Source organism: Nematolebias whitei, chromosome 11 (assembly GCF_014905685.2).
Source record: "Nematolebias whitei isolate Nwh7 chromosome 11, NemWhi1, whole genome shotgun sequence".
NCBI lineage: Eukaryota > Metazoa > Chordata > Actinopteri > Cyprinodontiformes > Rivulidae > Nematolebias > Nematolebias whitei.
The window spans coordinates 20,960,931-20,979,654 of record NC_056508.1 but is presented as its reverse complement, the minus strand read 5'-3'; the positions used below and the strand labels follow the sequence as shown (position 1 = coordinate 20,979,654).

Below are 18,724 nucleotides of genomic sequence, written 5' to 3'. Positions count from 1 at the left end.
GCAACAGGTCAGTAGGACTGGGTATGAAAACACATTTTAGTGAGGTTGAATCTCACAGCAAAGATGGGTCGAGGTTCACCCGTCTGCAGAAAGTGTCTTCAAACAGAGGATCAATTTCACATGTTTCCTAATTACATATTGAAAAGAAATTGAATATTTCATCACATACAGTTTTATCAGAAGACTTGAAGAATATGGAGAAATTTCGGTATCATATTTCTCAGTTTAAACTTTAGATATTTTTTTGTTACCATGTTAAACTGTAAGTAAAATGTGAGTTCATGAGATTTGCAAATCATTGCATTCTGTTACTTTTTACATTTTACACAGCATCCTAACCTTTTCAAACATGGGTTTGTAAAAGCCTTTGTAAGAAAACAATCGTTCTTTACTTGTAAAATTAAAACTGAGCTGCTCAGCTGCAATATCTTCAACTTCAACGCCATGAAACAAAACGATGACAATTTTCTGAACAAATTTTTACAACAAGAACAACAACAACAAAAAAAAGAGTTTGAATTACATTAACCATCAGTGAGAGGAAGCGAGAGGCAGGGGAAAACCTGGACAGGTCACAAGTCCATCACAGGGACACAGAGAGACAAACAAGACAAGCAACCCAACAAAGTTGTCAGGTCCTCTGGATGTTTTTTTTTTTTTTTTGCTGAAACGTTTCATCTTTCATCCAAAAAGACAAACAACCACTCACTCTCCAAACACCTACATGTATGAATGCTTTTGTTTAGAAGCTACCAAATTTAAATCAAACACTGAAAAATCTCACATTTTGACACCTACCATCAGGCATTTCCCATCTTATAAAAAAAGGTGCATTTATGATAAAATGTGTGCTTTTACTTGTGCATTAGCCATTGTTTGTGATCTACCTCAACGCTCCTCTCTTTGAATTTGACTGCGGTTTGAACCATTTGAATCTCCTTTTAACAAACAAATATCATGCACAGACTAAACACGCTGTGTTTATTGAAAGCAATGCTCATTTCCAAGTCAACATGTCACGTGTTGGTGTGCGGATGTGAATTAATTTTGTGAGGGGGGGGGTGAAGGGTGGTTTGGGTGGACCCCCGATAGAGCCGCTGACTTAGCACGGCCCTGTACGGCTGCGCGTGCGGTGACGCTTCGGCGTTAACGGTTCAATTTGCTCTTCTCGGATGTGAAGCGGATGTGAAGCCTGCTTATATCCGGGCGGGTTTCGAACCAGTTTCCTTGCCAGCTCGGTCCAGATATAATCGGCCGTGTATTGATTGGTTTCCGTCGCTCCTTGGAGCCGTGTCCTCCGTCTGACGGCATGTTTTAGGTGTTTTTCTGCCGCCTCCTGGTAACGCATGTCGGTGCGCTGCGCTCCCGATAGATGGTGCAAGTCAAAATGTCCAAATCGCCCGTAGAGCCTCTGTCTGCTGTGGAAACCGGCTCGCAGTCGCATTATTTTCAGGTAAATCCTCTGACTTGTCTCCCTCCTCCTACACGGACTGGCTGTCCTAAAGCAAAGTGTTTGTTGGTGATTAGCTAACGATGCTACTTGTTGTTCGGAAGCAGGCAGGTACTCTCCCCCGCCTTTAGAGAAGAAGCAGGTTGTTTGAGCCAGGGGGGGCTCACATATGATTTAATCTACAGGCTGACACCCCCTCAGATACACCATCACAGATCAGGCCTGAGCTTTCATGTTTTATTATTTATTTCTGTGATTTTATGCCACTCACAGCAGCAGCAGGACTGCAGGTTTTACTGGTCTTATCGAGCAGGTCAGGCTCTAAAATAAATGTTTCTGTGGGAAAAAAGTGCCTTCGACATTCAGGGTTGTGACTAGATTACTGTACTGCTAAATATGTTTACAGTACTTCTTTGCAAAGACACGTTTGTGACAAAATGGGCACAAAATACTCTTTATTTGTTATAGGAAGTATGAATATATTTAAACAGAAAAAGACTATACAAGCACAAAGCATGCAGATACATTTGCAGTGTTACCACACTACCTCTACTGTAGATCAGATGTGGGCAATGTAAGGCCCGAGAGCCAAAAGTGGCCCTTGGCCAATCTCCATCAGGCCCTCAGTATCCTTAGTTCAAAATGGTAAATGGACTGTACTTATATAGCGCTTTTCTATTTTATGAAGACACTCAAAATGCTTTACACTGCACAGGGTCAGCCCTCAATTGGTTTAGATCCTACCTAGCTGACAGATCCTTTTTTGTCTCCATCCGAGATTTTAGTTCAGCAGCGGCAGCACTTAAATGGGGGGTACCGCAGGGGTCCATCCTCAGTCCCCTTCTATTCTCGTTATACCTGCTGCCACTAGGTGCTATTTTCCGGAAACAAAACATACCCTTTCACCTCTACGCCGATGACTGTCAAATTTACTTCTCCCTAAGACACAATGGTACATGCTCTATTCAACCTCTGCTTGACTGCCTGACTGACATCAGAGACTGGGTGGCTTTAAATTTCTTGTTTTAATGAGAAGAAATCTGAAATCATGCTGTTCCCTCCCAATGATACAATCATCAACCACTGCATCGACCTCTCCGCTCTAGCCTCGTTAGAGAAGCAAAGAGTCACTAATCTGGGAGTGATAATGGACCCTTCCTTGAAACTTAACAGTCATGTAAACATGATTGTTAAATCCTGTTTTTTTTCCAGCTGAGGGGTCTATCTATCACAGACTTCCGGTAAGATGACGCCCATGTACATGGCTTGCAATCCACCTCTACTGACAGTGTTTGGATTATTTGTGTTTTGTTCGTTTTTCATCTGGGACATAAACTCGCTGCTGGTGTATGACCGACAACAACTTCTGGATCTTCGATTTTCTGCTGCCGATGTAGTTTATTTGGATCAATATGAGCATACCGCTGGACATACCCCCACCCCCCTTCCCCCGCTGCTGGCGGACGTGCCTGTTTACCTTCGCTGCGCTCCTCACCTGCCTGCCCGGAGATATTGCTCCGGACGCCGGGGAAAATGTGCTGGGCGGCTGGTAAAGCTTAAAGCCCCGCACGCTGCATCTTCCTCTCCAGCTGGTGGTCATGGTTTTCATCGCCAGCTTCTCGCGTGCTCGGACCAGGTAAACAACAGGAATTGTCGGCCGGTGCACCGCACGGGCCGACCCGGAGGGGCTGTTATTGAAAATCTGAGGCTACTGGCGTGCGCAAACTCCACTGCTGCTGGTTCCACTTTGGACAGTATCCGGATGTGTTTGGTCAACGCAAGATCTGTTACCAACAAAACTTTTATTCTCAGGGACTACTTTCAAGAGCAGGATTTGGACTTTTTCTGCATTACAGAGACTTGGATGTCTCCGGGTGAGTCCAGCGCCTTGACAGAATTATTGCCACCAAACTGTCTGTATTTTAACGCACCGCGGCCATCAGGCCGGCGCAGTGGTGGATTATTAACAATATTCAAATCAACTTTTGACTGTAAACAACTGCCCATCCCAGTTTCCCGCGCCAGCTTTGAGCTGAGCGTCTTTGAACTCTGCCATTCGCCTTCGACTTAATGCGCACTCGTCTACCGCCCACCTCGATTTAAGGATTTCATAAATTAATTTTCTGGTTTCTTGGCTGAAATCACACCAAAATATAATGTTTTCATTACTGGGGACTTAAAAAATTTTTTTCATTTAGCCTTTATTTATCCAGGTTAGTCTCATTGAGCCACGAGAACTCATTTTCAAGAGAGACCTGTTTAGGAGCACATGGTGGGGGTTAAGGGCCTTGCTCATGGGCCCAGAGTGGGGCGAATGAGGGTGGGGGCAGGTGTGGGTGCTTCACCTACCCCACCCACAATTTTGATGTTGTCGGGGCCGGGGCGTGAACCGGCGATCTTCGGATCACAGGCCCACCTCTCTAACCTCTGCGCCACCACTCCCCCCTTAAATATGCATGTGTGCTGTCAGGAGAAGCCCTTGGTTAAGGACTTTTTAGATCTATTGGACTCGTGTAACCTGACTCAGCAGGTAAGCGGTCCCACCCAAGAGCGCGGGCATTCACTGGACCTTGTTTTAACTCGTGATGTGACTGTTAGTAATCTGGAAATTGGTGATAATGTTTTTTCAGACCACATGCCAGTCCGGTTTGAGTTCACCCTCCTCCATCTAACTCCTAAGCCGTGCAGTCCTGCACGTCGCAGCCGGACCATTAACCACTTCACTGCTACACGTTTCACAGATGTTTATAACTCTGAAATGATAATTCAGCCCCCGGTGTTTCTCACTACCACTGAGGCGCTGACATCCCAGTTTAACTCTGTCTGCTTAAAGACTCTGGATTATGTCGCTCCTGTTAAAACTAGAAAATCAAAACTCAGAGCAGAACCTTGGCTGAGTGACGTCACCAAGGCCAATAGGCAGCAATGTAGGAGGACGGAGTGCAAGTGGAGGAAAGACAAGCTGCAGGTCTCTTTTCAAATACTTAAAGAGAGTTGGTGCCGTTATCAGAAAGCAGTGAAAGCTGCTAAATCCAAATACTTTTCTGATATCATAACCTCAAACTCTCACAACCCACGTGTCCTCTTCTCTACCATAAACTCTGTTCTCCACCTCACTGAACCACCACCTCTGGAAGCCTCGACTGAGCTGTGCGAGAACTTCTTACATTTCTTTTCGGAAAAAATTGCGACCACCCGGGCTCTCATTTCCCCTCCAACTCATGACCCATCCATCCCACCTCAATCTGTAGCTCTATTTGACCATTTTGAACCCATTGCTCTATCTTCTTTAGAGCAGGTCATGTGCAGCTTGAAACCTTCTGGTTCCCCTTTGATGTGGTCCCCTCTTGACTACTAAAGGGGGGTTTTCCTACTCTAGGTCCGTCCATTCTTGCCATTGTAAATAGCAGTTTATCCACTGGCGTGGTGCCACATACATTTTAAACATGCTGCTGTCCAGCCTCTCCTGAAAAAAAAAAAACCTTGACCCCTCAGTCGTTTCCAACTTCCGGCCTGTCTCCAAACTCCTATTTGTTTCTAAACTACTGGAGAAAATAGTTGAGTCCCAGTTGAAGTGCTTCCTGGAGGGTCACGCTATCTTAGAGCTGTTCCAATCTGGCTTTAAACCTCTCCACAGCACTGAAACTGCCCTGCTGAAGGTCTTTAACATCTTCTGATTCACAGATACCGGTGATTCTGTGCTGCTCGTCCTATATGACCTCACAGCCGCCTTTGACACCATCGACCATGAGATCCTCATTGCTAGGTTGGAGCAGTGGGTGGGCATCACAGAGTCAGCCCTCAGTTGGTTCAGATCCTACCTCGCTGACAGATCCTTTTGTGTCTCCAGCAAGGATTTTAGTTCTGCAGCAGCAGAGCTTAAATGGGGGGTTTCGCAGGGGTCCATCCTGGGTCCCCTCCTATTCTCCTTATACCTGCTGCCACTTGGTGCTATTTTCCAGAAACACAACATACCCTTTCACTTCTATGCCGATGACTGTCAAATTTACTTCCCCCTAAGACACAATGGTACATGCTCTATTCAACCTCTGCTTGACTGACTGGCTGACATCAGGGACTGGATGGCTTTAAATTTCTTAAGTTTCAATGAAAAGAAGTCTGAAATCATGTTGTTCCCTCCCAACGACACGATCACAAACCACTGCATCGACCTTTCCGCTCTAACCCTGTCAGAAAAACAAAGAGTCATTAATCTGGGCGTGATAATGGACCCTTCCCTGAAACTTAACAGTCATGTAAACATGATTGTTAAATCATGTTTCTTCCAGCTGAGGCGGCTGTCTAAACTGAAGCCCATATTGTCCAAAAATAACCTGGAGACAGTAATACATGCATTCATTACATCTAGGCTTGATTACTGCAATTCACTCCTGTTTGGTATCAGTCAGACCTCCATTGCATGACTACAACTGGTCCAGAATGCAGCAGCCCGATTTTTAACCAGTACAGGCAAAAGAGAGCACATTACTCCAGTTTTGGCCTCACTGCACTGGTTACTTGTTCACCTTTGAATCCAGTTCAAAATACTCCTGTATGTCTACAAATCGCTGAACAGTTTTGCCCCCCCCCCCCCCCCCTCATCTCTCTGATTTGCTACAGCCGTATGTCCCACCACATTCCCTGAGGTCAGCAGACCAGTTGCTTCTCTCAGTTCCAGTAACCCGTCTTAAACACAGAGGTGACAGGACCTTCTCTGTCACAGGCCCAAGACTTTGGAATGAGTTACCTCTGCTTGTCAGGCAGGCCCTCTCTCTCACAGTTTGTAAATCCTGCTTTAAAACCTACTACTATTCCCTGGCTTTCAACAATGTATGATCTGTTGCTGAACCTGTATGCATCACACTGTGCTAATCATTATGTTATTATCCGCGATTATTTTGTTTTCTATATTTTGATTTTACGTTATGTGTTGTTGTGTGCTTTACCAGTTTGTTTCTGTCTGTACAGCACTTTGGTTGGCCTTGTAGCTGTTTTAAGTGCTCTATAAATAAAATGGTATGGTAATCTGTACCCTCATTTACCCATTCATACAACACTCTACTATGTATCTACAAAGAATAATCAGAGCTTTATCACATTCATGCACTAATGGGACACACATCGGAGGCAATGAGGGGTTCAATGTCTTGCCCATGGACACGTCAGCATGTGACTGCAGGTGGAATCGAACCCCCAGCTCTCACATTGGAGGATGACTGCTCTAACCACTCAGCCACAGCTGCCCCATAAAACAAAACAAATTGTTTTTAAAAATAGATAGATAAAAAACAAAAACGGCAATTTATCAACAAGACTTATGGAAATTTAAATTAAACATCTTGCGCAAAACCTTTTTAAAACATCAAAGTCCTTGCTCAATAATCCAGGTTAAAAATCCAACAATGTTCAATCAGGTCTTCTGTACAGTTTCTTTGTTTTGTTATTTTGTTGAGAGACGTTTCACCCTCCATCTGAAGGGCTTCATCAGTCTGAGGAGTCCCAAACAAACTGTTTTCCCCACTAAGCGGTACACTCCTACAGTGGAGGAATGTACCGCTTAGTGCTGCTCATCACCAGCAAACTGGTTGGTCCACTGCAGGAGTGTACCGCTTAGTGGTGAAAACAGTTTGTTTGTGACTCCTCAGACTGATGAAGCCCTTCAGATGGAGGGTGAAACGTCTCTCAACAAAAACAAAAAAAAGAAACTGTCCAGATGACCTGACTGACCGTTGTTGGACCTTTTTAAAACAGTTTTAAGTCATTCTGTTTCCAGAACTAGACTGAACCCAAGACTTAGAAACGCAAATGCATATGTTTGTTTTGCATATTTCTGCTAACGTGTATAACGTTAAACTAATGTATAATATACTGTCACAAGAGTCAATTTACAGAATATGTCTTATATTCCAAAAGGATATTGGAAAAACATGTTTTTATAAATCATGCTAACTTTGCTACAACAAGAAAAAGCCTGAAAAGGGTCTTATAGATTATCTGTCATAAAGAACATTTTCCAATTCTCCAGCTTTGGTTGCTTTAAATGTCTTGACATAGCCCTTTGGAAAGCAATGTCGCCCACCTCTGCTGTAGATGATTGGTAGTGTTTGTGTGTTATTTTGATAATTTAGCCTTTTTTTTGGGGGGGGGGGGGGGTCATCTGCGGTTAGACAGTTTTTTATTTATCCCCATTTGTGTGTGTGCAGTTTTATTTTCCTGTCAGCAACATATCCTATGAACCACTGAACAGAATGTTAATGAAACTTGATGTAGAGCTGCATAAACTTTGGAGTTTAGTCCTATCAAGATGGCCACCACAACTAACCCTATAGTAGCAAACACAAGAATGGCTTTACCTCAGTCAGTTTTACAACTGAGCTAAAATTAAATTTGTTAGAAGCTGATAGTCATCCCCAGTTTTTATTATGACTGTTACAGGCTATTGTGCAAGATTGATTTTTAAAACATGATGAGTCAGTTCTGTCTGTCTGTTAGTAAAAATTTCACAAACAATTGGATGAATTGTAACAAAACTCTCAAAGTAATTATTGAATCTAACAATTTTAAGCCAGGTCCTCTGGACAGATTCTTCTTTTTGAAACGTTTCATTTTTTATCCAGAAGACTTCTTCAGTCTGATGAGCTACAACAAACTCAGTCTTATAAATGGCACCTTCACATAGTGGATCAACCAGTTTGCTGTTGACAGCCAAAACTAGCTGTTCACATGGAAAAGGAGGACCATCAGTCTAACAATTGGTCGTTCGCAGCGGTGGACAGTAGTGAAGTACATTTACTTGAATACTGTACTGAAGTACATTTTTTGAGTATCTTTACTTTGTATTTGTGTTTTTGGGAACTTATGACTTTCACTCCACTACATTTCAAAGACAAATATTGTACAAAGTACTTTCGACTCCATTACATTTCTAGGAAGCTTCTTGTTGCTCATTCCTTTTGGCTCCTTTGGCTTTGTAATCCACTGTTGATGTTTTTCTTTCCTTAAATGCAGTTGGCCAGTTGTTGATTCAGGTATTTTGCTAGATTCATCTGTGCCAAACATTCATTGTTTTGTAAGCTTCTGTGTTAAATATGGCAGTACTTTCAGTTATCAATGTTACTGTTTCCTCTCCTTTGTTAAGTTGTTGCTGTCAATATATGCACTTTTACATACAAACAATGCGGTGTATGAATACATAAGCTGAGGAAAAGACTAAATGTGCATCATCTGTTAGGATTTCCATGACTTTCCACAAACGTGTAAAATGCAAGGAATATATTTGTAGTTTACAGTTTTATTAAGGCATGTGGTGTTAGAGTGGTTCTACATGTCAATACATCAGGTAGTTTCAGAAAATTACAAGGTTCTGTAAAATCACTCAAAACAATATAGCAATCTCCTGATATTAGAAAATATAATTTATACATTTAAATACTTGAGTATTTTTTAAATGCATGTACTTTTGAATACTTAAGTATTTTCAAAGTAAGTACTTCAGTATTTTAACTTGAGTAAAGTTTTGACTGAGCAACTTTTGCTTGTAGTTGAGTAAGATTTGACCATGAATATCAATACTTTTACTTAAGTACTAGAATTGAGTACTTTGTCCACCACTGGACGTTAGTGCTCTGATAGCCACTTACTATTCACAGCAGACTAAGTGATCTCATCTGCCTGAAGACTGCCACCATCATCCCAGTCCCAAAAAACTCTACAGTGACTGGTCTGAATGACTATCGGCCAGTGGCCCTCACACCAATAGTTGCTAAATGCTTTGAAAAACTTGTCATGACCCACATCAAAACAACCATCGACATCAACGAGGACCCTCATCAGTATGCATACCGCGAGAACCAATCAACAGAGGATGCCATCTCCTCTGTGGTCCACACTGCGCTCAACCACCTGGAGCAGAAGGACTCCTACATCCATATGATCTTTGTGGACTTCACATCTGCCTTCAACACCATGATCCCACAAACCCTGATAGACAAATTATTCACACTAGGACTAAGCCCCTCCATTTGCAACTGGGTACTAGACTTTTTAACAAACGGATCACAGTTAGTGAGGATCCACAGCTTCTCCTCCTCCACCATAACCCTCAGCACTGGCTCTCCTCAGGGATGTGTGTTGAGTCCTCTTCTGTTTACTCTGCTCACGTATGATTGTGCAGCTACCCATCCAGGCTGTAACATTGTTAAGTTTTGCAGATGATACAGCGGTGGTGGGATGCATCACAAACAATGATGAGTCCAGCTACAGGCAAGAGGTGGAACACCTGGAGAGCTGGTGCAAAGAGAATAACCTTCACATCAATGTGAAGAAGACAAAGGAGATGATTGTGGACTTCAGAAGGAACAAACACACCTACACTCCCCTGAACATAAGAGGATCTGCAGTGGAAATGGTCTCCAGCTACAAATACTTGGGTGTGCACCTGAATGACAACCTCAGCTGGAGCAACACCACCACCAGCCTGATCAAGAAAGCTCATCAGAGACTCTACTTCCTCAGGCAGCTGAGACAAGCTGGTCTGGGAAGCTCAGTCCTCACCTCCTTCTACAGGTGTGCAGTGGAGAGCATCCTGTGCTCCAGCATCAACGTGTGGCATGGAGGCTGCACAGCTGCAGAAAGAAAAGCTTTGCAGAGAGTGGTGAAGGCTGCACAGAAGACTGTTGGAGTCAGTCTCCCCACCATCACAGACATCTACACCTCCAGATGCAGAAAGAGAGCCACCTGCATCACGAAGGACCCCACTCACCCAGCACACACTTTTTGCCCCACTCCCCTCAGGAAGGAGGTTGAGGAGCATTAAGTGTAAAACCACTAGACTGAGGAACAGCTTCTACCCTGAAGTTGTTAGACTCATGAATATCTAACCAGGATAATCACTGTGAAAATCACATCATGTTGCTGCTGATCTGTTTCATGTTGATTTGTTCATGCGTGCTCATCTGCTCACACAGACTCATGCTCATGTTTGTGCTGCTGTTCGACGTAATGTTTTTATGCTATTAGTGCTTAGTGTATTTTTAGTTGATGTTTTTCTTAGTTCATATCTTAGATGTTATCATTGTTTTTCTTTTACATTTTATTGTTGGATGTAACTGGGACCCTGTGTACATCATTTAGATCCACCACATGTACTACACGGGGTGCGAATGACAATAAAGAATCTCTGACTCTCTGACTCTGATACCAGCAAGCATTGTAAGAGGGTGAGACTGAGTTTGTTGCAGCTTCTCAGTCTGAAGAAGTCTTTTGGATAAAAGACAAAAGTTTCAACAAGAAGAATCCATCCAGAGGACCTGACTCAACCTTGTTAGATTAATCTATCTGGATTATTGAGCATGCATCAGGGTAATTATTGGATGTTTACAACTGCTTAAGGTATAGATTCACGCCTGTTCAAAATGGCTGCCACAGCCAAGAAAACTGCAAACACAAATATGGCTATAATTTAGTCCATTAACAGATTCTGAGCTGAAAATGGTTGTGGTAGTAGTTGAGAGTCTTTCCCAACACATATCACATTCCTTTATGAAGTGTCAGGCCTTTAATTATTGATTTATTTGAGTCTTTTTTTAACAAGTATTTTTTTAATTATTCAGGTCAGATTTTGGACGTTTCTTTTTTCTTATTTTGGCCCTTAAAATAGTTTAAAAATACAAATCTAATAAATATTATGCCTGATTTTCTGTTACCACCATAATTTTCCCTCTTTTTTGGTCCTTAACATGAGTCTTTTTCTTCACAGCTGCCCAGGAAGTTGCCTAAACGCAAGAGCCGCTTCAAACGCTCCGATGGCAGCACATCTTCAGACACGACATCCAGCTTCATCAAACGTCAGGTAAAAACTCTCCTTGTGCACAACTCTTCAGTGCACATTGCTGTCAGCGACAGATTTTAGACACTAAATGTTCGTAGGCGGGAATGACGGTTTCTTCTATGGGAAATGTAGGTCATGCTGTGTGAGTGTGAATAAAGCTCTTAGGGTTTGAAGGGTTTCATCAGAATATATTTTTCTCGGGATGTTTTGTTGAATTTTGTGCAGCACTTAAATGATTTTGCAGGAACTGGCAAATAGAGAGTAGTCCATACACCTCTAGTTATAGGATTTTTCATGTGATCAAAATTCTGACCATTTCTGATCTTCATTCTCATCACAGTGACATTGCCATTGCATGTGTTGTTTTGTCCACTAGAGGACAGCAAAATGCTTGAAAATGGAAATATGTTACACCAGAATCCCCACACAGCTCAGTTTTTAATTAATGTTTTCAGGTCAGGTGTGTATGGAAGACTCATATGGAGATTTTGTGTTATTTAACACTGTCTCTGTGACTGAAAAGAAGATCTAAAGGTTCTCCTCAAGTTGTCTTAATCTGGCTGTTGTACATTATATTCTCTCATTTACATTGTCTGTTCTAATGAGTATCCTGATGATAATGATAGTTTACCACCATGAGGTGTTTTATAAGAAACATCTGATTTTATTTGGGTGTCAGCGTGAAGCGGAGATGATTGTAGTTTTTAGGCAGGAGGAGAGAACTCGGTTTGGAACAAGTCTTTAGAGGTTTCACTGGACTTCAAAAGGATTGTACATGCCAAACTCACCTCAAATCACTAGATTCTTGAGATTCAAAATCCTAAATACATTAAAAAGAGCAAGGCAAGGACTGGTTATAAATCAAATATCCATTTATAATCTGCCACTTGCCCCAAAGTCTAGTCATAGGGGCAGCAGCTTAAACAGGGAGGCCCAGACATCCCTTTCCACAAACACCTCTTAATCCTGGAGGACTCCAAGGCGTTCCCAGGCCAGCCGAGTTACATAGTCTCTCCAGCATGTTGTGGATCTTCCCTGGGGTTTCCTTCCAGTTGGACATGCCCGGAATACTTCTAAAGGGTTGTGTCCAGATGCCAGGCTTACCAGATGACCGAATCACCTCAACTGGTTCCTCTCGATGTGGAGGAGCAGTGGCTCTACTCCAAGTCTCTCCCGAATAAATGAGCTTCTCACCCTATCTTAAAGGAAGAGCCCAGATACCTTTCAGAGAAAACTGACTGCTTCTATCTGTCATCTGGTTCTTTCTGTCATTACCCAGAGTTCTTGACCATAGGTGTAGGTAGAAACGTAGACTAACTGGTAAATAGAGAGCTTCATCTTGCAGCTCAGCTCAGCTCTCCCTTCACCACAGTACTGAAGAAGCTGCACTGATCCATCCATCTGATCCACTGATCCATCTGGGATACTTGAACTCCTCCACTTAAGGCAGCACCTCGCTTACAACCTGGAGAGGACAGTCCACCCTTTTCCAACTGAGGACCATGGCCTCAGATTTGGAGGTACCAATCCTCATCTCAGCTGCTATTAACCCTGCTGCGAACAACTTCAGTAAAAGCTGGAGATCACGGCACAATGACTCTTAACAGTATCACATCATCCACAAATAGCAGAATCGAAGTCTTGAGGTCACTGAACCAGACTCCCTTCCACCTCCTGGTTGCATATAGAAATTCTGTCCATAAACAGAATGAACAAAATTATTAACAATGGGCAGCCCTGGTGGAGTCCAACTCTCACCCTTAAGAGGTCCAAACATAATGCTGGCAATGTGGATCAGACCTTCACACCATTTGTATAGGGATTGAAAGACTTGTTGCAACACCTCTAATCCTATACTCACGGAGCACCTCCCACAGTGTACCACACAGACCATGATTGAATGCCTTCTCCAAGTCTACAAAACAAACTACCACGCCACCTTGAGGACCCTAGCAAAGATGAAGAGCTTGTTCAGTGTTCCATGGCCAGGACTAAACCTGCTTTGTTCCTCCTGAATCCAAGGCCAACATCGATTGGACCCTCTTCTCCAGCGCTGCTGAATAAACCTTACTGAGGAGGCTAAGGACAGCAGTGCTCTTGTAAATTTAAATTCCCCTCCACCTTTTTGAAAAGGGGACCAACATACCTGTCTGCCAAGCAAGTGCACTGCTGTTAATGTCCACACAGTGTTGCAAAGTCATGTCAACCAAGACAGCCCAACAACATCCAGAGCCTTGAGGAACTCGGAGAGAATCTCATCCATACCCAGAGTCCTGCTGCCTTAGAGCTTTTTAACTACCTCTGCAACCATCAGTCATGATTATGGGCAGACCAATCCCAAAGTCTCCTGACTTGGCTTCCTTTAGGGAGGATACGCTTGTGAGATTAAGAAAATCCTAGAAATATTCTTTAGACTGCTCGACGACATCACTGTTGAGGTCAACAGCACCTCAACTTTGCCATAGTAGGAACAGCTAACCAAAAAGTTAGCTTTGCTAACCCATATTCCGCTAACAAAATATTAGCTTTGTTAACACTAAATCACTAAACAAGTAAAAAAAATAAAATTGGTGGAAGTTACAACACCCATCAGTCCTCAGTGACTAGAGAGACCTGTTGCCCTGACATCCCACATCACGAAGGTCCTAGAGAGACTCCTGTTGGCCCACCTGACTAAACAAACAAGCACATATCAGGACCCACTGCAGTTTACTTATCGGCGTGGACTTGGAGTTGAAGATGCCATCATACATCTGCTTCAGCAAACTCACTGTCATCTAGAAAAGGCAGACAGCACTGTGAGAGTCATGTTCTTTGATTTCTCCAGTGCATTTAACACAGTCCAGCCTGATTTGCTTTGTCAGAAACTCCAGAAGACTCAGGTGGAGGCCTCAACAATCACCTGGATCAAAGACTACCTGACAAACAGACCACAGTTTGTGAGACTGAAGGGTTGTGTGTCTAACCAGGTGGTTAGTAGCTCAGGAGCACCACAGGGGACTGTACTCTCACCATTCCTTTTCACTCTGTACACCTCAGATTTCCAGTGCAAAACAGACTCCTATCATCTGCAGAAATATTCAGATGACTCTACAGTGGTCGGTTGTATAAGAGATGGACAAGAAGCTGAGTACAGGGAACTGGTGGACCGCTTTGTGGCATGGTGTGGAAACAATCATCTCATCTTGAATGTGAACAAAACAAAGGAGTTGATTGTAGATTTCAGGAGAAACATGAACAGGTCCAACACTATTTCCATCATGGGAGAAGAAGTGGAGGTGGTGAAGAAGTATAAATACCTTGGGGTTCACCTGGACAACAGACTGGACTGGAAATGCAACAGTGAAGCTGTCTACAAGAAGGGACAGAGCAGACTGTACTTCTTGAGGAAGATGAAGCCATTTTTATTTACAAATTAATGAAGGCAGTCGTGTGTAACAATATCCTGATGCATGCGTGTAACAATGCATTTCTGAAATTTTTAATCGATGAAGCTTTTGTCCTTGGTTACCCACGACCAGTGTTGGGAATGTTACTTTTAAAAAGTAATTAATTATAGTTACTAGTTACTTCTCCCAAAAAGTAACTGAGTTAGTAACTGAATTACTCCCCTATAAAAGTAATTAGTTACCAGGGAAAGTAACTAAAGTAACTATTGTTTGTTTGTTTGGTTTAAGTTGAGATATATCTACGAATTTAAAGTAGAATTGCAAAGACAAGTACTTAACACAAAACTTTTAATACTTACTGCACCTCAACAGAACATGACTGGTTGACATACTATACTTCAAGTTTTTTCTTCATTACAAAAATACAGTTTAACAAAATAACATAACAATTGTGTTTTTAGCTTTATGTACACACTGTACTGTTCAAGTGTTTTCTTAGAAATAAAAGTAAACAGTTAAAATAAGTGTTTTAACTCTGTAGTGTAAAATAAAATCAAACCCTCACACAACTGGTTCTTCAAGTATTTTCTTAAAAACAAAATAACCATTTTAACAATACGAAGTACTTTTAAAACAGTACTGAAAATCTGAATTACCTAAACAAACCCAACATTAGCTACTAAACTATCCATGCATAGATGGATTCATTTATCCACTCAGTCAACCCAGTCATCTGCTGACCATCTTACCCCTTAAACCAGTGATTGTATCTTAGAAGTAGAAGCCTTTCAAACTTCTGGTCAGAAAGTCTGTTCCTCTTTGGAGTGAAGACAAGCTTCCCTAAGCTAAACAGTCTTTCCACAGGGGCACTAGATGAGTGGCTGCATTGTATTTGAGTGAAATTTTCTTTACAAGTGGAAATCCATTAAGACTGTCCATCCCTTGTGCTCCTGATTTGAAATAATCAGCAACTTGGCTTTCAGCAGTAGCAGAGGTGTCATCCTCATCCTCAAAGGAGAAGAACTCATCCTCCATGGCTGACTCAGTGCATGCTGGTGTGATGGTAGTACCTGTTCGCTGGTCTTCATTTTGAGCACTTTTCCGGCACTCTGCTAGCAGACTTGCCTTGGCCTTGTCCTTCCTGTCCTGCATCCGCAGCCAACGTAGTTTAAACTTGGGCAGAGTCACAGCAGCCAAGACGGCATTCTCACTTTCCAGCACCTCTGCAAATCTTGTTTTGATAGCCTGCAATGATATACAAAGTAAATATTATACTGACTATCCATACACACACACACACAGCATTACACATTGTAAGTTTACAAATATATTTAATTTTACATTGTATCTTTTCATTATGTGTTTAAAAATATATATTAGTTCTTACTGTAACAATTGCCTCTGGAAAGTCAACGAGGATTTGCAGACCACTCTTCAGGTCCAGGGTCTTCAACATCAATGTCTCCAGTGTGGGTAGGAGTGTGCCATGGAAACAGTTGTCTTCTCCCTGAAGTATGTCTAAGGCTACTGTTAGTGGCTTCATTACCATACAGTATTCCTTGAGGAACTGATGCTCCCGTTCTGTGATGGCTTTCAAAACAAACTCGGAAGAGATGGTGTTCAGTGCAACTATAGGGATCTCACAGATGCGAGCAAGGGCATCATAAAACGAGTTCCATCTTGTACTGCAAGGGACTAGCAGCTTCCTTGCGATTACATCATCAACAGTCTCTGCAGCCACAGTTGAACGGCTAGCCTTGTTCCATAAAGCTGTGCATTTGGTTGTAGCACTCCTGTATATTGCTTTTGTTTCTGGTCTTGACAGTATCCACTTGTCAACATCAGTACATGAAACAAGGTTTAAAGTGTGTGATGCACATCTCTGATGTGGTGGCAAAGTAATTACATCATCATTATCATCATCACCAACACTGTTTTGCAAGACATCATTAATGTTCACAAATGTCACCTCATCTTCATCATCATCAGACTCATCATCCTCCACAGGCTGGTACTTCTTGAAGGCTTTGACAAAATTAGAGCCATTATCCGTGACAGTTGATGTTATTTTGTGGGTTATGCCATAGAATGAGTGAATGTTGTCAAGCTCAGTTGCAATACTGTCATGTGTATGACGACCTTTAAATCGTCTGCATGCCAGGGCTGCTTTTCTTCGTTCCATGCTTTGTGGATGTATCCAGTGGGCAGTTACGCCAAGATAACTTTTATTATGTGCAGTCCAAATGTCTGCAGTAGTAGAGACATATTCTAATTCTTCAAATCCAGTCTTCAGCTCGGCATTCATTTTAGCGTACTCAGCATCTATGTATTTAGAAAATGTCTTTCTGCATGGAGGACCGACGCCTGCTCTCCCCGGTATTTTGCCAATAAGGGTTCTGAATGAGTCTGAGTCAACTGTTGATAATGGGAGCATGTTTTCAACAACATACCTGCCTATCAATCGGTTTAGTTCATTCTGCGTCACAAGTTTCTGTGAAGCTGGAGCAAAAAAATCCACCTTTAACTGCTTGGACGGCGTAGCTCCGCGTTCTTCTTCGTTAGCAGAGCTCACGTTAGCCACACCTGGTCTGCTATCATCATCAGTACTGTCAACAGCAGTGTTTTTAGCCACGAGTTTTGTTGAACCATGTGCAGTTGTGAGATGCTTCATCAGATTAGAGTTGCTTACGACGGACGTAGACAAACACTTCGCTCCGGGACATAATGTACACTTCACACTCACGTTCTTGCCTTTTACCTCAAGGAGAGTAAAGTAGTGTCTGTATTTCCACTTTGAAAACGCCAGCTTTCCCTCCGGACTCGCCATTGCTGCAGGACTTCTGCTAACTTTTCAGATTTGGAGCTGCAGCGTGTGGTTTGCGAGTGAACTGAACAACAAAACCTCTGATTGGCTTACCTCTCTTTACCTGTTACTCTACCTTAGCCAATCATCATCATCCTTTATATGATTGTTTCACCCCTCCCTCCTACCCTCACCAAGGAAAAAAAGTAAACAAACAGCTTACGACAAAATAACGTACCCCATTTAGTGGTTGTAACGGTAACGGCGTTGTAACGATAGACATAGTAACGACTTAGAGTACCCGTTAATGAAAAAAATAACGCCGTTTGTAACGCCGTTTATTTGTACTCCGTTATTCCCATCACTGCCCACGACCCAGGAGAAATTTGATAGTCGGCCCATTCCGAGGCCATCGGGAGTCAGATTCAGATAAGCTTGATTGTTGTTTTTCTTCAGGCAGACAGATTAGTTTTTTTCTTTAGTCTTGAGTCCATTTTGGACGTTCTGGTTCCGAAATAGCCTAATTGTGGGAATCCATTCCTCTGATCCATGCTATGAGTCTCCCTCAAGGTTGAACCCACCACGCTGACAAGTCCCAGAAGACACAGGTGGCCTGCAATTCTCATAAATTGCCTCCACCTTACAGTTTATCTTGTAAACCAGTTGATTTAGAGTTCGTACAGCACGGACCAAACCTTCATACTGACTCGGAAGCTTTGCCATGGCCGAAACTGCTGCCGATGTCTTCTTCAAAAGTCAATAAAACAGAGCCCCGCCGATGCCAAAAAGCAGAGTCCCTGCTATCATAATTCCAAATATGTAAACGTCTTCAACATCCTTCTGAGACAGGACTGAGAGGCACATCAGCTGCCACACTCCCCACAGATCCATGACGTACCCCACAGCGTGCATCTCAGCTGGACACGCAGGTTCTCCAGGACCTTGTCGCTTTGATGAAAAAATCTTATCAATAGAGTTGAACGTCCAGGATACCAGATTCATAATCTTCTTAATTTACGTTTGGGAGATGTGAACCAGGCACTTCAGACACAGAGAGCAGAGCAGGAAGAAGGAAAAACGGGGAGGAAAGACAAAAACAGCCACCTCGATCAGAGCCAGGGAGGAAAAAAAAAAAGTGTAAAGCCAGGCTGCATGGAAACTCAACAGCAGACTGGTTTGAAACACGTCAACAACGTCATACGACACATCCTGTTGGCAGGCCTCAGACTGATGAAGTCCTTCAGATGAAGGAT

The 18,724-nt window shown here is 42.7% G+C and overlaps 1 protein-coding gene across 1 annotated transcript in view; it reads left to right on the top strand.

Moving 5' to 3' along the window:
- The first annotated feature begins 1,342 nt into the window (after positions 1-1,342).
- cacnb3a (calcium channel, voltage-dependent, beta 3a) overlaps positions 1,343-18,724 on the top strand; it is a 200,419-nt gene continuing 183,037 nt past the window's right edge. Inside the window, exons 1-2 of the mRNA XM_037684743.1 lie at positions 1,343-1,453; positions 11,208-11,300. Of these exons, the coding sequence (XP_037540671.1) occupies positions 1,373-1,453; positions 11,208-11,300 (174 nt within the window). The 5' untranslated portion in view covers positions 1,343-1,372. The remainder of the gene's footprint in view (positions 1,454-11,207; positions 11,301-18,724) is intronic.